The sequence below is a fragment of the Globicephala melas genome, chromosome 17 (genome assembly GCF_963455315.2).
Source record: "Globicephala melas chromosome 17, mGloMel1.2, whole genome shotgun sequence".
Taxonomy (NCBI): Eukaryota; Metazoa; Chordata; class Mammalia; order Artiodactyla; family Delphinidae; genus Globicephala; species Globicephala melas.
Window position 1 is genome coordinate 78498483 of NC_083330.1, and position 27727 is coordinate 78526209.

Sequence of the window (27727 nt, forward strand, 5' to 3'; positions counted from 1 at the left end):
TCAGGGGTGCGGCCTCCAGCAGGCCCCCACTCCGCCCACCTCCCACCCCATGGCAGTGGTTTTGCCAAAGCTGTGTGTGGCCCCTGCCCACAGCCAGCTGTTAAGTTCCACTCACAGCTGGCCGGCTGCTCTGTTGTTTTTAACAACGCCCTGGGTGTACGCTGCCTCTCAGACCAGTCCAGTCAAATCTGGCTCCTTTGAAGGAATCGATACTGAGCTCAGTGCTTGAGATTTTTCCCCTGACCCACAGACAGCCTACAGTTTAGCCTGCATCACCAGTACATCTATCAACCTCCTCCCACTGGCCTTTCTCCACGACGTCCGGTTTCTGAGAGCAGCCTCAGGCTTGCACTTCTCCACACTCTGCAGCAAACCAAGTCAGCTCCTTAGCAGAGGGGCCAGGAGCTCTGTCCCACGGTCCGCTCCTCCCCGGGAAGAACCTCTGCGCACAGTTCTGGGGCTGGGGGTGAGTGACAGCCCTGCTTCCGGAGCTGAGTGGTAGGTGGAAGGGGCAGCAATCCAGGCCTCCCGGGCCTGCCACGCAGGTGAAGCACCCTCACACACAACCTGGGCTCCCCTCAGCAACGTGCCCCGCGTCCTCACGGACACGGCGGCTGCAACCCGGGAAAGCAACTGCCGGACGGGGCGGCCGCCCCCGCAGCCCTTCTCGGGAGACCTGTGTTCCCTGGAAGCAGGACAGGGACTTTGTCTGACCACCCTCTGGCCTCAAGCTGAGCCCAATGCCCAGCACGCAGCAGGCGCTGAGCAACGCTACACGTGGATGAGACAGAAGCACGTTTATGAACCAAGAAAACCCACTGACGCTGGTGCCTGCGGATGCCTCCTTCCTGGGGCTGCCCAGGCAGGGCCTGTCTGCCCAAAATGCTGCTGCCCCTGTGCCACAGCCTCCCAGGAACAGAAGCAGTGTGTGTCCCTGCCGCCGACCTCCATCCCTCCAGAAACATCTGGCTACGGTGGCCCCGAGCTGCCTCCAAAGGGCTCTGCCTTCCGACCTGGGTAATCCTGGCCCAAAAAGGTCCAAGCAGAGGCTGCAACTGCCTGCCTTCCTTTCTTCATTCATCTGCCCTCCACCCACCCACCCTCCAATCCCCCCTACCCCACCACCTGGCTCACCAGAGGTGTGAGTGCTACCACGTGGACACGCCCAGGGCAGGGCCTCAGCTGCCTCCCCCCGCAACCCCCCCCCGCCCGCAGGAAACACTGGTGAGGCGCGGCAGTTCACCCCAGACCCCTACGCAGGCTCAGCCTTCCCCAACTGGAGGACCTCCAGGACCTCCCACACCGTGGGTCTAACCTGGGGCGCCTGCAGACCCCCCAGCACTGGGGAGCAGGCACTGCAGGCAGCGGATCCAAAGCAAAAGAGACTGTGAAGGACCACCGACCCACCCAGCCCCTGGCAGATGCCTGAATTCCATCTACAACCTGCGAGTCCAGCCTTTGCTCGGCCAGGCTCAGGCAAGGGGCAACCCCGGCGGAGGCTGCCTGTCCTGAGTCGGGGGCCCCAGGCCTCCCAGCAGACTCTGGTCTCCTCTCCCTGGATCCCGGCACTGCGGGCAGTGCCCAGGAACGGTCCCTTATCCACCACAGGCAGGGGTGGCACCTGCTGCCCGTCCAGCTCCGGGGACGCCCCGATTCCTCCCGCAGAGGGCTGAGGACACGGTGCGGCCGCAGGCAGCTTCCTCCCAGCTCGGGGTCTGCCAAGTCGTTTTGACCACCGAGAAGGGGGAAGGTCAAGGTGGGCAAACAGACCGGAAGGGGCCCGCCGAGTCCCGACAGGGACGACTCCTGGGCTTATCCCAGGGCACCGGTGCTGCCTGCCTGAGGTGGGAGGAGTGTGCACCACTCCCGCTGTGCCTGAGCTCGCTGCCCCTGCAGGGTGAGCAGGGGGCCTGGAAGAGGCTCTACCAGCAGGACGGAGACCCCACTGCCCCCGGGGGCTTCAGGAGAGGAGACAGAGGGGCCGATGCACGGCAGATGAGGAGGCCTTCCCACCCGGCTCCGATTTCGCACCCAGTCCAGTGGGGCCCCCTAAGACTGTTTAGGAAAGATTCTGAGACCAGAACATTCTGACCCCTTGAGGCTCTCAGAAACTGGATGGTGAGTGAAGAGCAAAGCCCCAGGGGTGGGCACTCAGGGGCGGGGCAGAGGCGGGGGCACCCATGGGTAGCTGGGCGCCGCCGGGCTCCGGTCCTCCCCGGGCACGTGCACCTCACGCTGCACCTCAGTCTGCACCCCGAGAAACCTCGCACCGCCCAGGATCTCCAGCACTGAGGCCATGAGGAGGGGGCGTGCCGGCTCGTTAGGGGAGAGGGAAGCAGGCAGGGCCGAGTCCTGCCCCTGAAGAACAACGCAGCACAGGGGGTGTGTCTGGTCCTGGAAGGAGAACAGACTCCCTCAGCCGGTCCGTGACGAGTGCTCATTGATCGGCCACAACACAGCCAGGACGGGGGCAGGTTGTGACGGCAGGACAGGAGTCTGGCCTGGGGTCTACAGTCTGGTGGGGACAGAGCACCCACGGGGGGCCGTCCCCCCCCCAGCACAGTCCCGCTACTCCAGAACCACTGGGCTGGGGTCGAGGGGCTGACAGTGGGGAGGGAGCTTCTCCGCGTGTCTGTCCATCTCCACGCTGCCGCCCCTGACATCTAACCCTGTCAACACCTCAAGCAGCTGCAATTCAACCGCACAGGGGACACACAGGAGTCCAAAAGTGGCACAGAAGTACATGGTGCACAGATGTCGCCCCAAACACGGGAAGGAAACCTATGTGACAACACAGCAGGAGGCAATCTGGCCCAAAGAATCAGCAACGACACTGTGAAAACGATCTGTGCTTGTTTCACAATCTTCATACCCGCATTTGAAGCAGGAAACGCACGGTCCACAGAGCAGCGCCGGGCCGGCCGTGACTGCCACCGCACTAGAGCAGCGCCGGGCCGGCCGTGACTGCCACCGCACTGCTGGGAAAGATGTAGAAACACCAGAGAGCCGACTGCGAAGCAAGCCCTCAGCTCTCCTCGGCTCTCACGGAGGGCTCTCGGCACGCAACAAACACAGGAATGAAAACTATGTGCCGATTCAGCTACCCAAGAAGGGGATGCAACTGAAGGCGAAGCAGTGAAAAGAGCACAGAAAAGCTCACCCATTTCACGTACATTCGAAGAGGGCGACCACGGCCGATAAGGGGCTCTGTCCTACGGCTGTGCTGATGAACGACATGGCAGAACGTGGGAATCAGCTGCAACACAGGAAACACAGCCGCGCCATCCCGCGACCGGCCTTTGTGAGACCACCAGCACAGCCAGCTTTCCACAGCTGAAAACAGGAGTTCAAATCCTGCTAGACAGCTCAGCTGCGAGCTTTACTGTTTTCGTTATATCGCCTAAGGCTAATTTCTGAACACCTGGTCAAAGTTTATTAATGCAGGGGCTGTAAAGGTGAAATTATGGGGGATGAGGCCTGTAGGTTGGACTCGGAGCCAAGATGCTCGACACACTGGCAGTGCCCTGTGGCCCCACGTTGGGGTGACGGGCCCAGCCGCCCGCTCCTGCTGGCTTTAACGGAGCACTTCTACCACATCAAGTAGGCGCGCAGCCTGCTGCATCTTGGGGTCTGGGCCTGAGAGGCGGGATGTGCTGGCAGCATGGAGAAACTCGTGCTGCTACGTGAGCTCACGACTGAAGGGGGACGTGTGGCCTGCAGAGCCACAGGCAGGGCCCACACCGACTCTTATTCTATTGAGTCCCGCCCTCAGTGAACTGCCCGACTCAGGGCCGGCCCCCAGACCAGCAGACTGAGTCCTGGAGAAGGGGAGCGGTGGGCCACAGGAAGTACCAGCCCAGTCAAGTGGCAGCGGGTACCGCCACTGGTCGGCTGAAGGCGGCTCTTCCCCACCTGGACAGAGAGACATCTCCACCCTCGGACACAGCAAGGCTCAGCCAGAAAACACGAGGCTGGCTTCCGGCCACCGGAGGCTCCGGTACGTTTTGGGTCTGGGTGGGCCCTTCAGGAAGACCCACTGGCACCCATGTGGCACGACAGGCCACACGGCAAAACCCGGACGGGGCGGGCCGTCCTGAGGGACGTGACCCCTGAGACCGCAGGTCGGGCCCCGCTGCCTCAGGCCTCACCCGCTGTGGACGAGCCGGGCAGAGGGGAGCGAGGCGGGGCGCCGCGAGGCCCAGCGTGCTCCCAGGGCGCCTCGAGCTTGACTGCGGCCCTGAGGGCCCTGCACCGCTGCGCCTGCTGCCGCCTGCCGAACACGGAGCGCAGCGCGCGCAGCTGGCCCACCTCCTGGGCCGAGAAGCAGGGCTGCCCCTCCGCAAAGCGCACCACGGCGTCGAAGGATGCAGCCGCCTGCTCCCAGGCCGCCTCGTCACCCACCCCCACCTCGGCCAGCTCGGGACTCCCCGTGGCCGCGCTCCCAAGGCGGGCCGGGGCGCCTCCCCCGAGCCCGGGGATGTGCACGAAGGTCTGGTCGGGAGGCTTCGTCCTGAGGCGCTCGGGCTCCTCCTCTGAAGACGAGCCTTCGACGAGCGTGACCTCGGGCCACAGCTTCCTCCAGGCCCGGCTAAAGACGGCACCCGGCACCGCGTTCCAGGCGCAGGCCACGTCGAGCACGGCATCGTGCACGCTGCATCGGGGGGTGAAGGCCTGCAGCGTGCCGCGAGGGGTGACGAAGTTCCTCATGAAATCCCTGCGAATGCCCTGGTCCATGGGCTGGATCAGGGAGGTGACGCTGGCGGGCAGGAAGATGGTGAAAATGTTCTCCGAAACTAAGTCGGCCTCCCGCGGGTGGGCGCGGGAGCCGTCCAGCAGGAGGATGGCCTTGCTGTCTTCGGGCAGAGCCACGGCTCGGAAGTGCTCCTTCACCGCGGGCACAAAGATGTGATGGAACCAGTCAGTAAAAATCTCCTTGTCCACCCACGCGTTACCTTGGGCCTTGTACGCGACAGGCAGGTGCTGGATGCCCTGGACCGCCTTGGGGCCGCCGCATTTCCCGACCACCAAGGGTTTGATCCTGTGGGAGCCTGTGGCGTTGGCGCACATGAGGACGCTCAGCCTGTCCTTGTTCTGCTTGGGGCCGGGCACCGCCCCGCCCTCCGGGCTGGGACTGGGCGAGCTGCGCCAGAAGAGGCCGGTCTCATCGGCGTTGTACACCTGCTCGGGGGACAGGCCGTGCTCGGCGGTTAAGCTCCGGAAGAAGCCACAGAACTGCTCTGCAGCCTGGTGGTCGGCCGCCTGTTTCTCGCTGGACGCGTCCAGCTTCTTGATGCCGTGTCTGGCCTTAAAACGCCAGAGCCAGCCGCCAGAAAACACGCAGGGCTCGGTCAGCTGCATCTGCTCGTAGAAGTCCTTGGCCTTTTCAATGAGCATGGGGCCCGAGACGGGCACGCCCTCGGCGCGCTTCACCAGGAACCACTCGTACAGCACGCGGTCCAGGTGCTCCAGCTTGGGCGTGTGCAGCGTGCGCCGGTGCGCCAGGGCCTTGTCCGAGTCGGAGTTGGCGAAGAAGCGGAGCAGCTGGGCCTTGTGGGCCCTGATGTCGTACAGGGTGGACATGCCCACGTTGTACTCCTGCATCAGCGCCTTCCTGCTCTCCCCCTTCTCCAGGCGCCGGCAGATGTCCATCTTCTCCTTCAGGGTCAGCACCACCCTCTTGCGCTTCTCCCCCGGGGTCCTCCCGGCAGCCGGCTTGGAGGCCATGAGGAGGGGGCTCGTCCCGGCCGGCAGGGGTCGCACCTGAGCCAGTACTGGAGGCCTTTCCAAGCCTCCCTCCCCTCCCACCTCCCTCGCCCACTGGCGTCCTGCTGATGCGGGCCGCCACGAGCCAAGGCCCCTTCTCGGCTCGGGCAGCTTCCCGGCCCTCTCTGCAGGGGGGACGAGTGTCAGCCGCCCGAGGCTTCCACGGTTGGAACCTCCAGCCTTCTCTGCAGGGACGGTGGCAGCTTCTCCCCTCAAACACGGACCGGAAGGTAAAGGGGCCCCGGGAGCTGGTTTCCGGCAAATCGAGATTTCACCGTCTGAGCCGTGGGTGCCTCTCTCACGCACATCGTGCTTTAGCAGCTGGAAAGCAAAAGGGGGAAGAAAGAAAAACGTTACGGAGCCCGTGCCTCGACCACCGTAGGCACATCCGCTACTTTTGACGTGCTGGGGAGCGGCAGGGGGCGGTGTCGTGGAGGCGATGAACACGCGAGCTGGCCGGCAGGTGGCACAGGGAAGAGGCCTGCCCGGCGGAGGGGGGCTGCCTGGCGCGCTGGGCACACTGGCACTTCTCAGCTTCCACAGTGACCTCTGAGTCGCTCGCTACGGCTCCAAATTGAAAGTGGCTCTCTTGGAAGCAACCTGGCCTCCCGGGAAAACGCCAAGGGCGATGCCACTGGACGAAGCAAGGAAGCCATAGGCGCTGGGCGACCTCAGAGCCACGTCCCACCTCCAGAACCAACCTTCCCGCTGTAGCTGCTCTCGGCCCACCTGACCTATCCACCTTCACAAAGCCCTTGATCCTTTGAGGGCGGCCAAGGCAGGGGATGGAGGTGCTGCAGGGGGCAGGGATTCCTCTAGACTTCCGGGGCTGAGGAACCTGCAAACCTCTTCTGAAACAAGGTCCCCTCAAACCCTCTCTTTGACAGCAGGCCCCAAACTGCTTCTAGAAAACCAGGCCTTGGTAGGCCTCGGGCTCCTCCCAGAGGGGCTGCCAGTCTCTCAGCTACTGGTCCCCACAGCGACATGCTCAGACGCCAAGGATGCCTCTGGACGCACAGTCACACGTGAGCGTGCAAACAACACTCACACGCACCCTCCCTCCCTTACACACACACAGGACACTGGAAAGGGCCAGGTCAGAGCAGGCTTCCTGAATACTCGTTGATCAAGAACACTCTATGAATAAATTACTAATTCATGCTGGAAACAAAAATACGAGAACTGTCTTTTGGCCCCGCTGGGAGCAGGGTGGTCTTCCTGCATCAGTTATGTAACCTTGTAAGGAGTAAACTTCGTGTTTAAGTTGACATACACGTCTTTGGTTAAAGCTAGTAAGAGAACATAAAGAAAAGTGCCTTATATAAACCCCACAGCTCTGGTCTAACTTGTCTTTCATCATCACCTACCTTTCATCCCCATAAAGATCTGGGTCATTACGGTCCCTTCCAGCTGGTCATGTCCATCCCTTTATGACGACTTCCCCAAACGCCCCCCACCCCTCCCTGCTCCGTGGAGCAGACATGTAGGACTTAGCAGATGGTCCTGGCTGACCTAGGCAGCCTGTGAGAATCACAGCCCTGTCACGTGTCACCTGGTAAAATGCCAACTTCTTCCAGCCCCTGAGGAGTGAAGAGCTGTTATCCCCACACTGACCAGCCCTGGCTGGTCTGCTCGGGCCGTGTGGCGTGTCTGTCACGAGTCCTGTCTTCTCCCTCCCGGCCAGCTGTGTCCCCTGGCTTCCCTCTCACCCGGTCACCGAGGCAGCACCACAGGCAGCTGACAGCATCCGTCGCCAGGTCCCAGCGTGGAAAGGCAGCAACTCCCACCTCACCTCCCTCCCAAACCCTCACACTCGGCTCTGTCCAACTTCACGCCACGGGTGAGGCCACAGGACTACTCACGTGTGCAACATAAAATGGTAGCCCCTTGAGACCACAGCTCAACAGAAATGAAGTTTATTCAGATGTAGCAAGAGTCCCAAAGACAAATCCTAGGCATGTCAGCAGCCAGCCCAAGGTACGTCCTTTAACCCTTCTGAGTCAGTCTCCTGGTCTGCAAAGTGCGGGTGCCGAGCCTGCTGGGACCTATTTTCATTCTATTGGGTTGGCTATAAAGTTTGTTCAGGCTTTTCCATAAGATGCTAGGGAAAATCCCGAACGACCTTTTCAGCTAACGCAATATTTACTGGGGGACAGTGTGATTGTGCACTGCTTGGCCCTGTGGAGAGCAGAGGGAACTAAAGGCCATAATCCATCCTTAAGGAAACATTTAATATAAAACCACCATAAAAACCAGGAGGAAATAGGGGACCCCCGGTCACTTGCGAGGGACTGACTCCAAGCACAAAAGGCAGGAGGAAGGACCAGACGTGGCACCGGGAGGAGGCTCAGCGCCAGACACGGGCTCACTGTGGACGCTTCCTCACGTCTGAGCCTGATACAAGGGAGATGGAAACACTGGTCCCGCTGGAGAGACAAAAACTTCCTTTAAAAGTGAAATTCAGATATTGCTTCTGAAACAATTTCTTAAACCAAAAGGAAACAACACGGCCAAAAAATTAAAACGGTTTGAAGCCTTGCCACTGATACCCTCTTGGGCCACAGGGGCAGAGTTGGGGCAGGAGAGAGAAGAGTGGGGCACCACCTGCATTCTACCCCTTCCTGTAGGCGGGGAGACGCTCTTCCTTAGAGGAGAGCTTGAGGAATTTAGCAGGAGGATGTGAGAAACCACGTTTCCTCGGCAGTAGCCAGTAGTGTGCAAGGGCGTGTGTGGGGAGCGGGGCGACTATCAGAAAAATACTCCGGACACAAGTGTTCCGGCCCGAGGAAGGGCTGGATTAAGTCTTGAGGGGCAAGAGGGTATGGGGAGGGGTCCTGGGTCAGGGGCGGACATGGGGGTGCGCACCCTGCAGAGACAGGAGGCGGGCAGTTAGTTACCCACGCAGACCCCTCCTTCGTGGGCGCAGGTGCGGGGCCGTGGGCAGCCCGAAGCAGGGGGACGGCTCGGGTTAGGGGAGAGGCTTGTTTTGACAGAGTTTCTAACGCCGGAGGCCACGTTTGGGGCAGAAAGGCAAAAACCAAAAAGAAAAGAAAACAGCCAGGTCTCAGGCCGGCTCCTTCCTGGCGAAGGGACCTCGAGGGCTGGTCCTTCCTCGGGGGGAAGCCCCGGCCAGGCTCGGAGGGAGGCTGCGGAGAGACCAGCTCGATTTCGGGGGCCCGGGGGAGGCTCCGCACCAGCAGCTCGGCCCCGGGCCCCGCCCGGCACCCCCGCAAGCCTGAACGCCACTCACCTGCGAAGCCTGATCGCCACTCACGTGCGGACCCCGAGCCGCCACCGCCGGCCGGAAGCGCCCCGCCCCCCGCCGGTCCGCGCCGCTCCGCCTTCCCCCAGCCACTTCCGGGACGCTCTAGGCGGCCCGGGGGACTCGGCGTTTCTGTGTCTCCGCGGGTAGCGGCGGGCGCGCGGTGACCGTAGGCTCGGATTCGGAGATGGGTGCATCTCTGGGCCGAAAAGGCGGGGCCTCTTGTCCTGGGCAGGGGTGGCAGCAGGGCAGGGTGGGCCCGGCGCCCCCAGCCGGGAGGCCTCGAGTCGGGACGTTTCTGATGAAGGAGGGCAGTGCTTGAGCCCCTCCCTTTGCGAAGTCCACTGGCCAACGCTGTTTTCCTCCTCTCTGGCCTCATCCACCCCTAATTTAGATGATTTGGATGATGAGATTTGAAATTTCTGAGCTGGGGAGACTTGGATGACATTCAGACTTGAGTTGATGCTGTAATGAGTTGAGATTTGGGGGACCTTCGGATGGGGTGAATGTATTTTGCATGGGGGGGCAGAGGACGTCCAAGCTCGAATCCCCAGAACCGGTGACTGGGTCACCTCACATGGCATCAGGGACTTTGCAGATGCAATTGCGTTACGATTTTTGAGATGGGAGATTATCCCGATTATGAGGATGGGCCCGGTGTCATCACAGGGTCCTCATAAGAGGGAGGAAGGAGGCACAGAGCCGGAGAAGGATGTGAGGATGCAGGCAGAGGGAGAAAAAGAGATGTGACAGCAGCCGCAGGATGGAGTGTGCGCCTAGAAGATGGAGGAAGGGGCCACCAGCCAAGGAATGCAGGGCCTGCAGGAGACGGAAAAGAGCCTGCAGAAGGAAAAGAGCCTGCAGAAGGAACCAGCTCTGTGGACACCTTGATTTTTAGCTCCGTAAGGCTCGCGTCAGACTTCTGACCTCCAGAACTGTAAGATGATAAATGTGTGGGGGTTTTGGGGGTTTTTTTGCGATACGGGGGCCTCTCACTGTTGTGGCCTCTCCCGATGCGGAGCACAGGCTCCGGACGCGCAGGCTCAGCGGCCATGGCTCACGCGCCCAGCCGCTCCGCGGCATGTGGGATCTTCCCGGACCGGGGCACGAACCCGTGTCCCCTGCATCGGCAGGCGGACTCTCAACCACTGCGCCACCAGGGAAGCCCTGTGTGTTGTTTTAAGCCCAGTTTATGGTCATGTGTAGCAGCAGCAACAGGGAGCTAGGATAGATTTGAATAGTTCTCTCCCTCTTCGTTCACTTCTTCCCTTGGCTCCCAGGACGCGACCACCCCTGGCCCTCCTTCCTCACCCTCCCCTGCTGATTCCCAACGGGCCAGCTTCACCCCTCGGCTCTCTCCTCTCTGTCCACGCCCCCTCCTGGGATCTCCTCCAGTCTCCTGCTGTGCCTACCAGCAAAGGCAGGCAGCTCCCAAATTTATGCCTCCTGCCAGGACCCCTCCCGCAAACTCTAGCCGCCTGTGCCCTACCCAGCGTCCCGACGTACGTAGCCTTCTAACCCTCGAGCCGGCATTTCTACACCTGCGCTCGCACCCCTCCCCTGGCCGGGCTCCAGCTTCACACCACCCACCGCGGTGAGTGGCAGCTCCACGTCTCCATCGCTCCGGCCAAAAACGCGGAGTCGTCCCTGACTCTCTGTCCCCCCACCCCCACGCTCTGCCCTCCACATGCAGGCAGCGTCTGGCCTCTGCTCGCTCCCCCCAGGCCGCCCTGAACCCGCTGTTGCCTCCCCTGGCCCTGGCTTCTGCCCTTGCCCCCGGCGGACTGGAGGGCCCTTAGCCAGCGGGGTCTCCGGGGATGGTGAGGTTGACCCCAGGAAGGCCGGCTTCATCCCCGCATGGCACTCTGCTGCCACCTTGTGGGAACCGGATCTCTTGCTCCCGTCAGAACCTGCTGGGGCCGATGCTCCCACGATCACACTGGGAGCCTCGGGCCTCGTCTCCAGGACTGAGTCCACTCAGGCAGAGAGGAAGGGGTCGGGAAGAGACAAGGAGAAGGAAGACCATCCCCTGGTGTCACATGAAGCCTGGCATGGAGGGCCCCCTCCCCCAAGTATCTCCCCAATGCACAGGGTCAGGCCCCCCACCAAGCCAGACTGTCCACAGCCCAAAGGCCTTGGAGAGGGTCTGGTTGGGCAGACGCCCCCTCACCGCCCCCTCCAGTGGCATCCCACGTGCCCCAGAAAGGTCCTCCTGGGCCACCAGGCCTGGCGAGGTCCTGCTCTCACTGTCTTCCAAGCCCACGGGGCTCCTGAGTGCTGCGGCCCCTCTGCCCATGGCCCTTGGCCTGCGCCATGCTGGGCACCCAGCCCAGGTTCCAGACCCTCGGGTGGAGAGATGTCCGGTCCCCCCAGAGCCAGGGCGAGGGTTTCTCACAGCAGAGGGGACTTTACTTGGGGGCTGGGGGTGTGGCCGGAGCTCCTGGCTCCCTGACTTCACTCGGGGAGGTAGGAGTGGACAGGAGAAGGGGGGCCGGCTAGGGGCTCAGTCCTGAGAGGCACCGAGGCCCTGAGGACTCGGGAACACACGGGAGGGGCACCTCTGCGACCAGGGCTCTCTGGGGACAGAGACCCCTGAGCCCAGGACAGAGGGTGTGGGGCTGGCGCACCGATCAGGTGGACGGGGTCTCAGTGCCCTGCACGCACACTCAGCTGTGGGACACGCACTTACACACGCCCTCCACGTGCACTGCTCACCCAGGAACACACCCTCACACATGCATTCCACACGGTCGCTCCTACATGCAGTTTTCACACACAGAGACACCCTCACAGAGTCGGAGCTTGCAGCACACGGCTTTAATTTTGAGAACCTATAATGGGGAGCCCGGCACTGTGGACGCTCTCCCCAATCTGTCAGGGATCTGGCAGTGCACCAGTTACCCTCCTGGTGATACATGCACTTTTCTAAAGGAAAATGTCTACAAATGTGGAAGAGAATTCAGTTGCAGTTTTGCAGTATACCCCATCTTTATTTTTTTTATAAATTCTGCATAAAATAATGAATTCATCCAAAACTGATGTCCATGAAAGTGTGGAACCACGTGGCAGCCCCAGGAGGTGGCAGCAGCCCGTTGGTAAGGAACCCCTGTGAGGTGGGTCTAACCTACACAGCCTGCCTCCCCGCAGTGCCCAGCCTCACCAGTCCTAGCAGCCCCAGCTTCACACTGACAAGATCAGGGAAATCTCTGAGCTATGTAAACAGGCAGGGTTTCCAGGGAACCCAACCGGTTTGGGCGGGCAGGTGGAGGGCCACGAGAGAACAGGAAAATCTGGAGTCCTAGGAGGTGGCCGCAGAGCAGAGGAAAGGAAGGGGGCTAAGGGGAAGTCACATCGAAGCCACACCTCGACCCCATTCCTGTGTGGAGGGACCACAGGCAGTCACGCCCCCACAGGCCTTCCCGGAAAGCTGGATCCCACCGAAGGATCCAGGCTCCACTGAGGCTCACTGCACGCCCAGTGCATGAGTGACGGGATGGCGCTCAGCATTGGCCCAGGGTCGGCGCTCAGACTTTGACCCCAGTGAGAGCTCAGTTTGGGGCCCAGGTCAGAGCTCAAACTGTTATTAGGAGTGGAGTTTAATAACTGTCCACAGGGCATCACAGCCGTGGTCTTCTATATTTGAGTCATGTCCATTAGGTCATCTATCTCGGTCAGCTTGGGCTGCCATAACAAAATACCAGTCTGGGTGACATAAACAAGAGAATTTTTTCTCTTCCAGTTCTGGAGCGCAGCAGTCTGAGATCAGCGTTCCTGGGCGGGCAGGTTCTGGTGGGGACTCTATTCCTGGTTTGCAGGTGGTTCCCTCGTACTGTATCCTCGCGTGGTAGAGAGAGCTGGCGCCACATCTTCTCAGGTCACCGAATCCCATCGTGAGGGCCCCAACCTCATGACCTCATCCAACCCTGAGGCCCCCTCTCTGAAAACCATGAGGCTGGGGGTTAGGGCTCTAACATATGAATTAGGGGAGGACACAGTTCAGCCTATAGCACTGCGCCCTTGGCCCTCAAAATTCACGTCCTTCTCACATGCACGGTGCATTCCCGTCATCCCAATAAGCCCAGGAGTCTTAACTCATTACAGGGTCCGCACTAACCCCTAAAGCCCAAAGTCTCCTCCAGACCCTCTCTACATCAGACGTGGCTGAGTCCAGGTGGGATTCATCCTGGCAAATTCCTCTCTGGCTGTGAATCTGTGCAACCAGACAAATTACGTGCCTCCAAAATACAGCAGAGATTCCCACCACAAAGGGAAACATCGTAAGGGAGAGTGGTGGGTCCCAACCCCAGCAAAGCGGCGTCACCGCCGGGGCTCCCGGCGGGTCCTGCCTGTGTCAGCCGAGGACTCTGTCGTGCTGTGCTGCGCACGGCAGGGTGTGGAGAAGCATTCTCGGCCTGCACCCCTGGACGCCAGGAGCGCCCCCATTCGGGCGACTGAAAATGTCTTCAGGCCCTGCCAAACGTCCCCTGGGCCACGGAAACGCCCCCATCTGAGAACCACTGCCTTACAGCAACCACTTCATATCAAATCACATCAGCGAACACACGGGCAAGTGTCAATATTTGAAGAATGAGTGCTTCAGGCTGGTGCTAGGTGCTGGGTGCCTTGAACACAAAACAGATAAGAAAGGTCCCAGCCCAGGGCACCGCAGCTCCCCGTGAACTGGGGTGGGGGAGGGGCGCAGACGGGCAGCCCCACAAGGGAGCAGTGAAGGCACAAACATTTTACATCCCACGTGACGCAGCTGAGCTGAGGGGGCGGGGGGCGGGGGGGGCATGTTCGGAGAGAAAGTACCAGGCACGTAGCGTGGGCAAGGAAGGTGCGCCGGTGCAGGGGACACGCTCACCTCCGTGTGACCTTGAGCAAGTTCCTCCCTCTCTGGGCCCCAGGCTCCAAGGGACAGAGCCCAGCCTGGGGGGAGCTGGGGGGCTGGGGTCGGGGTAGACCCCAGGAGTGCTGTGAATCCCGGGAGGGCCGGGTCTCAGGGCACCCCTGGCCCACACTGCCCTGTCACCCTGCTCCCGGGCTGCCCCCCACTGCGAGGCATCCGCTGCCCCTCAGCCTTCCCTGCGGCCCACGGAGCCCCTTCCCCTAAGGATGTTGCGCCTGGCAACATCCTTTCCACCCCTGACGTGCCCTGGGCCCTTTTCTGGGGGGTAAACCAAGGAGGGGAGTGAGATGTGCTCCACGAGGCCATCCACAGGGCCAGGAAGACCTGAGGAAATGAGAGGCCCTCTCCCCCTGTAGGAGGAGCTCGTCGCCCCCAGACACACCCTGGGGCCAGCAGGCAGTGGGTGCAGCCTGTGCCTGCCACCACCTGGTCGACACTCCAAGGGGTCCCAGGGAGACTGGGCACAAAGGGAGGGTCAGGCTGAGAGGGCAGCAGCAGCCAGGAGCCACCGGCCCTCCCTGGTGCAGAGGAATGAGGGGAAGGGCCAGTCCCAGAGGCTGGCTGGAGCTGCTGTGATGGGAGAAGGCTGGTGACATGGATGCAGCTGCCGCCATGGTGGCCCAGGCGTCAGGTGCGGCAGAACAGGTGGCCTGACTGCTGAGCATCTCACCCTCAGGTCTTGGCCAGTGGAAGCCTTTATAGGATCCTTATGGGACCCAGGACACAAACAGGGTGGAGAGGGGGCCTGGGTCTGGATGGAAAATATCTGGCCCAGTGCTGAGCTCTCGTCACCTCCTCGTCCCGCAGAGGCCACTGGCGCGGCATTTCCAGGACTCCCTTGCAGCTAAAGTGCCACGGTGTGGTGGGGTTTTGAGTGAGGTCATGAGGGTGAGGCCCGCAGCTCCGGCCCGTATGCTGTGCTCCACACCCGTGCGCCCTGGCAGCCTCCCCAGAAGGTCCCCACCAGGCCCCCTCTCTGCACCCCACATCTCCTTCCTGCTGATTGTGCCGTCTGATCAAGGCCTGTCACCCCAGTGGGACTCAGCCACAGGGGTCAGCATGGCTCCCACACAGAGCACAGTGGGGCCGAGAGAGGGGCCCTCAACCTGGGCTCAAAGCCAGGAGTGAGTGAAGCTGGGGAATACGCTCTCCTTTCTCTGGCCTTGCCGCCCCTCTGAGGTGGTGGAGAAGTGGTCTGGGGCCTCGTCCTGGGGCGGCTGAGAAATGGCCCCTGCCCCGGGCAGGCTCTGCCTTCCCGAAGCAGAAAGAAGGCCAAAGGGAGCGGGAGGGTGCAGCCGTTTGGGGGCTGGAGATTGGGACCTGCCCCGCCCTGGGGCCCTGCAGCCAGGAAGCTACTGGTGTTGACTCTGGGCGGCCACACCCCCACCCCAGCCAGCAGAACCATATAAAGCCGCCCAAGGTCTGCTCCCTGCTGCCCACCCGCCACCATGAAGGCTGTCCTCCTTGCCCTGCTAGCCGCTGTCTTGGCCCTGCAGCCAGGTGAGACCGCAGGGGGCCACGGGGCAGGGTGGGGGGAGCAGGGCTGGGGCGGGGGGCAGGGGGGATGATCGAGGAAGGCCAGAGGGGCAGAGAGGAAGGAGGGGGCAGGCTGGGCGGAAGGACACGAGGCAGGGGCGCGCAGAAGGGGCTTTGACCCCACCCAGCTCCCCCTGGGGCAGCTCTTAGTGCAGCCAGGATACCGGGTCATCTCCTAGCTGTCCCCCGAGGCGGGAGCAGGCCGGGCAGCGCGGGGGTCTCTCCTCCAGCGCCGTGGAGCTGGCCTGGTTGCTGGAGGGATGCGCAGAGAGCCTGTGGAGTGGGTGGGGGGCACAGGGGCAAAGGGCCTCAAGTGAAGAAGGGCCACAGAGGGACGGAGGGAAGAGATCCTTCTGTCCAGGCCCAGCCCCGGCTTCTGATGTGGGCAGCAGGGGTAGGCTCTGGGCCTGCACTGCTCCAGTCTGGACTCGGGCCTGGTAGGGACTCTCGCGGCCCAGGGCCCCGGGTGATCAGTAAAGCCCTCAGAGCCTCAGCTCCCTCTTCTGGGAAGCAGGGATCGTGGTGGTGCCCGAGGACACGGGTCGGCCGGCGTGTGTGGTGCCCGAGCACAGGCTGGCCGCGGGGAACCTGTTGGCACTGGGGTGACGTGGATCCCAGCTTCATCGTTTTACCCAGAGGAGACCTAATCATCATGACAGCTGGGGCCACTGCCCCCAGGGACAGAGCAGGGCCGGGCCAGGGGCGCACCTGCGGGCTCACAGCTCCGGGTCGGGGGGAGGGGGAGGCTGAGAGGGAGTGTGAAGGGTCCTGTCCATCCCGCCCTCACCCGCCTGGTGTGCGTCCCTCTCAGGAGCATGGGCATCATAACAGGGCCTTAGAGGCAAGGGGGTGGGCGTGGGGCCCTCCCTGTGAGGGGCCCCCAGTTTGTGGTGCTTGTGCACCAGTGCTCTCTACTCTGTGTGACCTATGAGAAAAAGAGGTTCCCCCCATACCCCCAAAGCGTGGGAGGGCAGGCGGGGCAGCCTCTGAGCTCCACCCCACCCCCACCTTGCAGGCACCGCCCTGCAGTGTTACTCCTGCCAGGCCGAGGTGAGCAACCAGCACTGCCAGCACGTGCAGAACTGCAGCCACTCTGAGACCCAGTGCTGGACTGAGCGCATCCGTAAGTGGCCCTGCTGTCCCGGCAGGCCTCCCTGTGCCCCTGCCCTGCCCCCTGCACCATCCCCTAGAAGCCCTGCACCTTCCCTCCACTGGCAGGGATTCAAAGGGCCTGGGATTAGGTCTCTACGCTGGACTGTTCATCCTTCTGTCCACCTGTCCACCTGCCCACTTGTTCTCCTGTCCACACATAAATATAGATGCCCAGCTTCCCATCTATATTTGGTGGGTGAGTATCCAGGGCCCGGCCCTCGCCCAGTCGTCCCCATGCCTCGCCCAGGTGCTGTTGATCTCCTGACCCTCATCAGCAAGGGCTGCAGCTCGCACTGTGTGGAGGACTCAGAGAACTACTACGTGGGCGAGAAAAACGTCACATGCTGCTCTACTGACCTGTGCAATGCCAGCGGGGCCCACGCCCTGCAGCCGGCCATTGTCACCCTGACGCTGCTCACCGCTCTTGGTGTGCTGCTGTTCTGGGGCCCCGGGCAGCTGTAGGATCCAGGAGGACCTGTTGTGTCCCATGCTGGGCAGTGGTGCCCAGGGGCCCGGGGGGCACTCCTCACACACACCCGGTCCAGTCACGGCCCCTTCTGAACCCTAACTCAGGTCAGGCAATGCCCCTCTGCCCTTTCCAGCCCTCCCTGGCTCCCTCCAGGACTCCTGCCCAGCTGCCACCGCCCGGCAGGCTGCGCTCTGTGATGTGGAACAGCGTGCAGATGGCCCATCAGACCCCCTCCCAATATTCCGACCCACCCCTTAACCTTCACTCAGGCACCTCTTCCTCCAGGAAGCCTTCCCTGCTTGCCCCCTCCACGAGCTGAGCCAGGTCCTGTCCGTGGTGTCCCCCACACCCAGCATGAAGCAGGCTCTCAGGAGGGCCCCAAAAAGGCTGAGAGGAAATGTTCCGAGTAGAATTAGGGTCAGAGGTGTGAGGTCCTGGGAGCCCCAAGAGATGAAGCTTGGAGGGGGGAACAGCTCCCCATGTTCATAGGGGTCCTGGGGCAGCAGCCCCAACACACAGTAGGCCCTTAATAAAGGCCCATGGGCTTGGTTGCAGAGAACCTGTCCTTGCATGCCTGCAAGCTGAGGTCAAGGTTGGGGTCCAGGGCTGTGAAGGGTTGCCACCTGGGGCCACGTCTGTGGCTGTGGCTGTGCCCTTGGCTCCGGCCAGGGCAGGAGCAAATGTCTGACTCCTGGAAGGGAGGACATTGCTGCAAGGCCGTGTCCCTGGGACCTCCCGGCTCTTCCTGTGTGGCCTCGCACATGTTGCTCAACCTCTCTGAGCCTCAGATGCTCACTGGGACCCACCTCTGCTGTGAGGACTGACCCAGAGACTTCAAGGCATGGAGACATTTCTGGGTGGGAGGGGCTGCTGCTGCTGCATGAGGCCGCCAGAACCCCTGCGCTGTCCTCCCCCTTCAGCTTGAGGACAGCCCCTCTGTCTGTTTCTTCAATTTCTTATTTTGTTTGTTGTAAGGGCTTCACACCCAGAGCAAAAAATTCAAACTGTACAAGAGGGTCTCCAGTGCTGAGCCAGTTCCCCAACCCTGACCGCGGGCCCCTCCCCTCTCTAGGATGCTCCCATCACACGCTTGGGGCTCCTTCCGGGGTAACTAACTGTGAGGCCTGGGGAAACCCCAGGGGACACGGCCCCTGCCTGGCCTTTTTCATACCTGGGAAAGTCCTTTTGAAAACCCAGCTGGCCCCTGCCCTCGGGCGCCAGGGCTCAGGGAGGGCCGGGCCCTGGGTGAGACCTGCCTGCACAGGCCGGTGCTTCCAGCCCACACCAGGTGCTGGGTGGTGGATTAGGCAGGATTAGAACCCGGGTACTGGAGAGACCCTCCAGGTTGGCACAGCAGCAGGTGGGGTGGGGTCCCACTCACCAGAGTCCAGACCAGGGCACAGGGAGCCCCAGGCAGCCCAGTGTTGCGGGTGGTGACGTCGGGAGGGCAGAGGAGACCAGAGGTCCCCGCACTCAGAGCCCACGACAACCCACACCTTAGCGCCTCCCTGTGGAGGGGTGCTCCGCCCTGGGGCCAAGGCTCATGGAGGTGAGGTGCCCTGGGCCCCAGTGGTTTGAATTCTTTGGGTCAACATGAGAGGAGAGAGATGGCGGGTGGGTCCCCATGCCCTGTAACCCAGGGCCTCCTCTCGCCTCCTGAGCCGTCCCTGAGGTCACGCAGCCTTGAGCCTCCAGAAGAGGGACAGGCCCCGGGAGGCGCAGGAGCGCTCCCGACCCAGCACCGCGGGGCAGGTCTCCCCCTCCCGCAGGATGGAGGGCTGACGGGGGCTCTGCCTCTCCAAGGGTGAGGACAGCATGGGGGCCACCTGCAGGGGCAGCCCAGGGTCCCTGAGCCGGCCAAACGCAGCGTCTGGACTGGGACCCCCACCCGCTCCACCCCACACCATTTCATCGTCAGAAACTGTGGGAAAGCAAGAAAGAGGAAGTGCAGAACCCTCTCCCCACGCCCTAGGATGGGCCCCATTTTCCGTCCCCGTTTTCACCCTCATGGTGACGCTTCTTGTGCAAGAATAAGGAGCATCCTGCGAGTTACACACCTGGTCACACTCTCTTCAGGAAACCGCTTTTTTTTTTAAACCTCTATCTCTCCTTGGTAAGGACGAGACACCCCGTGGTGGCTGAGGGGATCCTCCGGACAGACCGACGTGTTTTTGTTTTTAAGATGCCACTTGCCGAGCACCTTCCGTGGGAGAGATACTGTCCTGGTCTGTCTGCATCTAGAGTAATAGGTGACGACAAAAGCAGACACGGCATAGCGCTCACCACGGGCCGCGCACTCCTCTGCCGCCTCCCTTGCAGTCATTCATTCATTCCTCCCCCCTTGGGGGCAGGGCTGTGCAGAGGAGGAACCCAAGGCAGAGAGAGGTGAAGCAACTTGCCCAAGATCACACAGTTAGTTAGAACTGTTGAGGCTGCATTCCAGCCCCGGTAGAAAGAGGCCCAGAGAGGTGAAGGAGCTGACCCAGGGTCACACAGAGGGCTCCTGCCCACCCCAAATCGGGCCCCTGAGTGGGCATCTCCCGCCCTGGCCCCAGCTCCCAGCCACACCCAGTCCTGGGCTTTCCTCCCCTGAGGACTCTGGCTCGGCCGGACATCTCTCCGCCGGGGCTGAGGTTGATGACTGGTCTGGCTCCCTGGGGATGTCCCCACCCTCCCCACTGGACTCCAGCTGCAGCAGGGAGTCAAGCTAGATGGGAAGGAGAGTGGGTCTCCAGCAGGTGCTGTGCAGTCCTGGAGTACCCCAGGGGGCCCTTCCTGAGTCAGAAGAGATGCAGAGTTCTTGCCCAAGCGCCCACAGCTGCAGGGCGCAGAGCTGGGACCCCATCCATCCACCCCACAAAAGCTGTGGGGTGTTGGGGCAGCCCGCAGGTGAGCAGTTCGCCTGTGCCCAATGCTTGGACCACCACCGTGGCCCGCTGCCTGAACGTCAGCACATGCCCTGGGGGCCCAGGTCTGCCTCACCAGGGACGCTGGCTCCGGGACTCGCCCTGGGCAGACAGCACCCAGAAAAGAACCCCAGCACAGAAGTAATCGAGTCGGTCTCCCCCAAGGGTGCGATAGAGCTACCCTCTGTTAGGGAGACCGCCCCCTTTTTACGGAACTGAGTTTCAGGTCCACGATGGGCCGGTCCCCCAGTTCGCACTGCGGACAAACAGGTCTGCGCCCTCGCGACCCTGGTTCTGTCCCGCCCGCAGGCTACCCCTTCGTGGCACTGTGGTGGTGACCAAGGCGTGCGCGGACCCATGCGAGCCCTCGAACGCGGACGGGCTGGGCCAAAAGGGCCCACAGAACTGCTGCCGCCAGGATCCGTGCCCCGCGCGGGGCGCTGCTGGGGTCCGGGCCGGGGCGGGCCGGGCCGGGCGGGGCCCGAGAGCGACTCTGGGGGCGGGGATGGGCGGAGCTTGGCCGGGGCCGGGGCGGGGCCGAGGTTGCGTCCCGGTCCAGGGGCTTCCCGCCGCGTTCCGGCCACTCGCACCGCTGCTCCTGTTTTGCCGGGCGGCATCCTGAGCCCCTGCTCCTCTTGGGTCTGGAGCCTCGAATCCAAGCAGGCAGCCGCTAGAACTTAGGCTGCGGGACTACCTCTGGCGGTGACGCCCGGTGCTACCCAGACACGAGAGTCCTTGAGGAACCAAGGGGACCCAGAAGTACCCCTCCTCTGCTCCTCCACCCTGCTGGATACTCCAAGCCAGGGCCGAGGGAAGGGATCGAGGTTCCGCGCCCAGGACTCCTTCCAGCCTCCCAATAAACGGCCAGTGACCCATCACAAGATGCCTGCGTCCATTGTGTGGGACTGAAGCGGCCCGATGGTGGGGGGAGGGGGGGCAGAGAAGGCGCTGGTCCTTACAGCATTCACGTTTTGAGCGCCCTCGGTGCACCGGGCATCCCGCTGGCCCTGGGCTTTGGCAATCAACGAGACAGACCAGGCCCTGGCCTCCTGGCCTCAAGGTCCAGCAGGGAGAGAGCACCCCCTGCCTACGGATCATATCTGTGAGTAAAAGTGGAGTGAGACCAGGGCTCTGGGGATCTAGCCCAGTCCGGGTTTCAGGAAAGGGAGAGATGGGGCAAGGAGGGTCCCCTGGCAGGGACAACAGCATGTGCAGTGTGTGTGTGTGTGTGTGGTGTGTGGTGTTGGGTAGCCTCCTAGATAGCAGAAGCTCAGAAGGAAGCCAGGTGGGCAGGGTGGTGGGGGGAGCACAGGCTGTGAGGAAGTTGGGGGCAGGGGTCTCATAAGCTCCCGGCTGGATTCCCATTCACCAAACTTCACTGACATCTCCAGAACCAGGTCTCTAGCTTCGGGGCCCTCCCTGGGGGGACGGGACAAGGTGGGTGACAAGGAGGCTGTGTTCTCAGAGGAGCAGCAAAGGGGGGCTCCAAGAACATGTCATTCTTCTATTCGCCCTGAGAAGTTAGCTCGTCCCCGGACAGACAGCTCAGAGCCAAGCCAGGGCAGGGAGAGCATCACAGGGACACGCGCGAGCAGTGTGCGGGAAGGGCCTTCTTACCGCCAGGGCTTCCTAGGGCAGCTGGGCCTGCCCTGATAGGAAACGAGCTCCCCGTCCCTGGGAGTATCCAAGCAGAGCCAAGGCCCAGGAGAACCCAGACCCCACTCTGCCCAGCTGCTGGTCCCAGAAGCAAAGCCAGAGAAGCAACAAACTCAGCCTCTGCCCTGACAGTGAACGTGGCATGGGAGCCCGCCCAGCCCCAGCGTGGACTGTGGAACAGGGCTACCCCTGGATCTCCTTCTTCAGGGGCTTTCAAGAACCCCGCAACCCGAGCCCAGGCTGGGTGTGGACTGGATGAAAGTCCAGTTGCCTCAGTCCAGCTGCTGCCAGATGTGTTCTCAGAGCCTTGGGACCTCAGCGATCACTCCTTAAACCCACCCATCCCGGGACTCCAGTACTGACCTAAGGAGGCAGCCTCCAGGGTCACTGGCAAACACCTTCGTTGGAGAGGCCTGGAGGCCGGCCGGCCGGGCCTTCTCTGGGCCTTCCATCCTGGCCTCGCAGAAAAGAGGAAGAGGACACCTACTGTGCGTGGCAGTCTGCCAGGCCAGGCGTCCCAAGTGCCTAAGGCAAGGCCTTTGAATCGATTGCTGAGTCATTTACTGACTCTTCCCTCTCCATCCGGGACGTTATTTGCTCCAACTTCAAAAAGTGCAAAGGGTGGGAATGCTTGGAAATGAGGCTGCGGTTATCAGGACCTTTGGGGAGGAAGGGGTGAATGTGGGGGGAGGGGTAATGAAGTTACAGGCTGAGACTGAAAAGGTGTATTGGGGCCAGACTGAGATACTCCCTGAACCCGCCGCATATGGGGCTGTCGCCCTGCGAAAGTGGGGAGCCAGTCCCTGGTGGTTCTGGAGTAGAGAAGGGTCGGTTTCCAGCAGCCTCCAAGCAGCGCCGCTAGGGACCGGCCTATGTTCATGTGTCCTGCCAAATTCCACAGCCTAGGCCGGGGAAGTGCTGGAGACTCTGACCCTCGGAGATCAGAGGCGGAATCTCCAGGGTCACTCCAAGTCTTAAAGAGCCAGGGAAAGGCGCGAGGGGCTCGCGCTCGCAGAGGGCGGGCAACGCTGCGGGAGACCTGGAACGCTCCTGCGCCTGCAGCGCGGGGAGTCACCGCCAGATGCCGCTGTGGTGCTCGGAGCGCCGCCCTGTGCCCCGCCCGCTCCGGGGAAAGCAAAAGCGGCGCGGGCTGCGGGGGTGGGACGGACCACTGAGAGCGGGGAGGGGGGGCCCGGGGCGGGGGGCGGGGCTCCGCGCAGGCCTCCGGCGCGTCTCCCCCCTCAGCCAGCCTCGCGAGATGGTTCGCTCCGGCCGCGCTGCGCTCAACGGTTCCCAGGCTGGCCGGCAGAGCTGGGGCATCAGGGCTGCATTGCCGCGCGCACTGTCGGCACCAGCGCCGCGGGCCCCGCGGCACCGCTGCGCCCGCCGCCGCGATGCTGGGGCTGCTCATGGCGGTGCTGGCCCTGGCGCTCGCCTACTTCGCGCTGCTGGACGGCTGGTACCTGGTCCGCGTGCCGTGCGCCGTACTGCGCGCGCGCCTGCTGCAGCCCCGCGTCCGTGACCTCCTGGCTGAGCAGAGCTACTCGGGCCGCGTGCTGCCCTCGGACTTGGACCTGCTGCTGCACATGAACAACGCGCGCTACCTGCGCGAGGCCGACGTGGCGCGCGCCGCGCACCTGGCCCGCTGCGGCGTGCTCGGGGCTCTGCGCGCGCTCGGGGCGCGCGCCGTGCTGGCCGCTTCGTGCGCGCGCTACCGCCGCTCGCTGCGTCTGCTCGAGCCGTTTGAGGTGCGCACCCGCCTGCTGGGCTGGGACGACCGCGCCTTCTACCTAGAGGCGCGCTTCATCAGCCTGCGCGACGGCTTCGTGTGCGCGCTGCTGCGCTCCCGCCAGCACGTGCTGGGCACCTCGCCGGAGCGCGTTGTGCAGCACCTGTGCAAGCGCAGGGTAAGCGTCCCCCGCCCCGAGCTCACTCCTCCTGCTGGACCCTGAGGACTCCTGGTCCCTGCCCCCCGCCCCTGGGGAAGGCCTGCCGCCTACCCCTTTTGGGGTGCCCCTGTCCGGCCGAGTACCGCTCCAGCCCTTTTCTTTGGACCCAGGGCCTTCTTCACTGATGCCATTCTTCTTGGGACCTCTCAGGGTCGCCTCATCAACTCTCTGTAGTCGGACTCAGCATGCTCCCCTCCTGCCATCCCTTATTAACCCCTCAAGGCTCCCTGCCCCACGCTACGGCTTTTCCAGAACAGGGAAGGCCAGACCAGGCGTCTCCCAAAGAGTCTAAGTGTGGCTTGGAGTGCGGAGCCGGCCTCACTGGTCCTTGGTTCCGAATGTAGCATGGAAGCCGGGTGGGGGTGGGGTGGGGAGATGGGGGCTGGGGCGTTAGTGAGAGGAGGTTGCTGGGAGTTCTCAAGGACCTGAGAGCCCTTTCACCCAGCTTAGACCTGAGGGGCTGGGTCACCATCACCTGGGTTAGGGGTGAGCCCTGAGCCCTGTAGAGCTGCAAGCCCTTCTGCCTTTTCCAGTTGGAGAAAAGGCTGCAGCACCTGCCTGGGGCTCAAGGCCCCTCCCCAGGGCCTGCTCCTCCCAGCACAGCCTGCTGCTGCATCATGGCACCTGGGCCCTGCGGATGCCGCTGCGGTGCTGGTTGCCAGGGCAGGCTCCTGCTGCAGGCACGTTCCTAAAAACATGCTTGGAGCCTCCATGCCAGAGCCAGGGCCCGCTGGGCCCCTAGGTGCCCTCAGGCAGGGTGCTGCCCTCTCTGGCCTTGGACAGGAGCAGAGGAGGGACATAGCCGCACGTTAGTCACGAGAGGCTAGCCTTTCCTTTATATCGCAGGTGGGGAAACTGAGGCTCAGAGGGGCAATGCGAACTGCTTGAGGCTGCACGGTGGGCCACAGGCCCAGTCCCCTGGTTTTCTGTCTCTTTGAGTCAGGGACGCCCCCAAAGGGCCTGGATGCCTCCCACCCCGCACCCACAGAGGTGCTCTGCATGTCCCTTCATGCGTCAGGAGGCTGGGAGGGGATGGCCATCGAGGCTTTAAATCGACGGGCTGAGAACTGCGAGCAGAAGGTGGAGGAGAGGGAGCCAGGGCCACTGTCCTGCAGGGGAGGGTGGTCAGGCGGGGGCTGATGGGTGAGACCTACATGAGAGGCAGGGGGCACCCACACCATGGCATGGCGAGGACACTCGGCCACAGATGGTCAGGAGTCACCCGGCCTGAGCCTGTGGGTCGGGAGGGTCCCGGGTGCAGTCCTGGGTTTAGTGTAGGACAGGCTGGGCCCAGTGCCCAGAGATCTGCATGCTGAAAGGCTGGTTGGGGCAGCACGGCCTTGCAGGGAGAGCTGGGCTACAGCCAAGTCTGGACCTGGTGATTCCAGCTGGGCCGGGAGGAGGATGCTTCCGGGAGCCAAGCCTGGCTCTGCCCAGACTTACCCTGTGACCCGACTCTGAGCACCTCTGCCCAGCCTCCCTGACGCCCTGAGGTGGGCGGGCTTTCCCCCTCATTCCTGAGAGGCCCGCAAGTCCTCGGACCCCTCCAGCCTGGCCCAGCCCCTTGCCCTGTCACAAAATGGTGGCCGAGTTTGCAGGGAGGCGGCTGGTGTGGCTGAGCAGGAGGGCGCAGGAGCGTGGTGCTGAGCTGCGAGGTGGCGTCCGGCTCCTGTTGGCGCGCTGAGAGGGGGCCTCAGGCATGGCCCTGTCCTGGGCTCTCCCGGCAGAGCCGCTCTGACGCCACTCCTGCCCCTCCATCCCCTGCCCTGCCTCTGGCCGCTCTGGGTCTCCCGTCGCCCCCCCCCAACCAGCTGGCTTCAGAGGTTTTTGCCCCAGATCTGGGAATGTGCAGAGGGCTCAGTTGCCACCCAGTGGGGGAGACAGGCCTGATGAGGGGCGTGGTGCCCCGAGAGCTGGGTTGGGGAGGAACCCGCACTGCGGACGCCTGGGAGGGGCTGGGGCTGGGGGACGGTGTGAGCCGAGGTCCAGACGTGTGAAGACAGCAGCCTGGCTGTCCCCGCCCCCCCGCCCCCCCCCCGGCCCTGCTGGTCCCCATGGCAGCGGGCGGCCCGTGGGAGTCTCACCCTTGTCTTCTCCTGCAGGTGGAGCCCCCTGAGCTGCCAGCCGACCTGCAACACTGGATCGCCTACAACGAGGCCAGCAGCCAGCTGCTCCGGGCCGAGAGCGGGCTCGGCAGTGTTGTCAAGGACCAGTGAGCGCCACAGCCTACCCGCCCTGCCCACCAGCCTTGACCTCGGGGCAGCTGCCCACCCTTCCCCGCCTGCCAGGAGGCAGAGAGCGCAGAACGGGCTGGCCGGCTGGGCTCTCTCTGAGCTGGAGTGGCCTTGCGACCGGCCCAGCCCCCTTCGCACGCCCAGGGCCCTCCCCCGCCCCCATTATTGATGCCCCTCTCCACCCCATCCCACGCGGAGCACGGGGTGCGGGTGACACAGGCACCCAGACCAGCTCCGATGCGCTCAGGATGATGACGATGGGCAAACTGGGAGGCCCAGGGCCCTTGGCGTGCAGGCAGCGGGGTTTGGGGGTGGCCCACCCAGCAGGTGCAGCCCCGTGTCCGTGTGTCTAGTTGGGGGAGAGCGCCTGGAGCAGGGGACTGGCTGGAGTTGCCCTGAGCACCGGAGCTTGGAGTCCGAGCTGCCGTGGGGATGAGGCCCAAGCAGTCCTGGAGGCAGGGCTGGGGCGGGCACGGCAAGGAGCTGGGAAGGATCAGAGCGGCATTTCAAGGCAGATCCCTCTGGCTGCGAGTGAGGGAAGGGGAGGCCCAGGGCAGAGTCTGGCAGACCAGGGGTCAGGCAGGCTGACCCAAGGGCACTCAGGAGGGAGGCCTGGCCACCGGGCTCCTGGGATGGGGGCGGGTCCTGCAGCAGAGGCTTGTGGCCCTGGAGAGTGTGCTGGGGCCAGTGCAGGTCCGATGGCACAGGGGCTCCAGTGCAGGTGGTGAACTGTCGTAGCTGGGGGTGTCCTAGCTGGGGCCTGCTGCTGAGGAGGGATTGGGGTGTGGGATTCTGCCTGGGTGCCCTCACCCATCTTCACCCTTCACCCCGGCTGGCTGGGGACAGAGGTCAGGGCTCTGGGTGTGGGATTGCTGCTTTCCCGTGTGTGGGGCTGCCCAGGGCAGGGTGCCTGCTCCCCTGTGCCCCTGCAGCTGCCCCCTCCGGCCCACGGGGCAGGCCAGAGCAGCTGGGGCCCAGGACTGCCCCCTTGCCACCCAGTCCACGACCCGCTGCCAGCTGGAGCCAGGAGCACAGCCACACCCCTCATGTGTCCCCACAGTGTCACCTGCCTTAGCCACCGTGGGAACACTGCAGTATTTCTGTTTTATTTAAAGAAAGCCCAGGAGTAAAGGGTCTTAAACGTGAGCTTGCTGGGGAGTCCTCATTTCCGAAGCCCTGGTCCCTCAGGGGTGTTTTCTGGCGTGGGGGTCTGTCGGGCTTGTTGGGTGAGCTTGGGGACCACGCTGGCAGGCTGGGATGCTGTCCACATTCCACAGAACATGGGGTCGAGGCCAGAAAGGAGCTGCCCCAAGCCCCTCCGGCCCTGGTCCTCTCCTCATCTGCAGTTTTCCACAGGGACTTGGGAGGTCATGCCCCAGAGTCTGGGTCTGGGCCCCCAGGCTCCTGGGGTCACTGGGCAGGGTGTGGGGGCCAGGGGGCTCGGAGGTCAGTGGGCCTTGATGCGTGGGGGCCAGGGGGAGCATAGGGGCTGTTCTGCAGGCCTGCTCCAAGAGGGCAGGGAGTGGGACCCCTGGGATGTAAGGCAGGTGAGTGATGGAGGTGTGGGTGGTGTCCATGCTCTGACCACCTGCCCAGGAGGGCCCAGCACTGGGACCTGGGAAAGAAGGGCAGTTGGAAGCAGCTGGGTTTGCAAGAGGCATTCAGCGATGGGACAGTGGGGCTGGAGAGGCGGGGAGCAGGTCAGCGGTTTGCTGCCAGGGTGGTCGGCTGGGACCTCGGCCCTGTCCACCTTTCCGGGCAGCCTGAGGGCCTTGGGGACTGATGGGCCGTGCCTCATGCCTGTCCGGAGCCAGTGGCCACGTGGGGGGCAGTTGGGCACCCGCACAGAATGTCTGTTTCTCTTTGTGTAAGAGGTGTTTGCACAGGTCCT

The 27727-nt window shown here is 63.1% G+C and overlaps 3 protein-coding genes across 3 annotated transcripts; 2 read left to right on the forward strand and 1 right to left on the reverse strand.

Moving 5' to 3' along the window:
- Positions 1-1227: 1227 nt before the first annotated feature.
- JRK (Jrk helix-turn-helix protein) lies at positions 1228-9072 on the reverse strand. The gene is made up of 2 exons (XM_030875944.2): positions 9014-9072; positions 1228-6084 (listed from the first exon to the last, which is right to left on the reverse strand). Exon 2 carries the CDS (start codon positions 5722-5724, stop codon positions 4138-4140), a length of 1587 nt encoding a protein of 528 aa, XP_030731804.1. The 5' UTR covers positions 5725-6084; positions 9014-9072; the 3' UTR covers positions 1228-4137.
- A 4784-nt stretch (positions 9073-13856) lies between these two features.
- Positions 13857-20440, forward strand: PSCA (prostate stem cell antigen). Its single transcript, XM_030875959.3, has 3 exons — positions 13857-15434; positions 16486-16593; positions 16870-20440. The coding sequence occupies exons 1-3, from the start codon at positions 15383-15385 to the stop codon at positions 17082-17084; spliced, it is 375 nt and encodes a 124-aa protein (XP_030731819.1). The 5' UTR covers positions 13857-15382; the 3' UTR covers positions 17085-20440.
- A 2481-nt stretch (positions 20441-22921) lies between these two features.
- On the forward strand, positions 22922-26982 carry THEM6 (thioesterase superfamily member 6). The gene is made up of 2 exons (XM_030875949.2): positions 22922-23560; positions 25705-26982. Exons 1-2 carry the CDS (start codon positions 23048-23050, stop codon positions 25816-25818), a joined length of 627 nt encoding a protein of 208 aa, XP_030731809.1. The 5' UTR covers positions 22922-23047; the 3' UTR covers positions 25819-26982.
- The last annotated feature ends 745 nt before the right edge of the window (positions 26983-27727 follow it).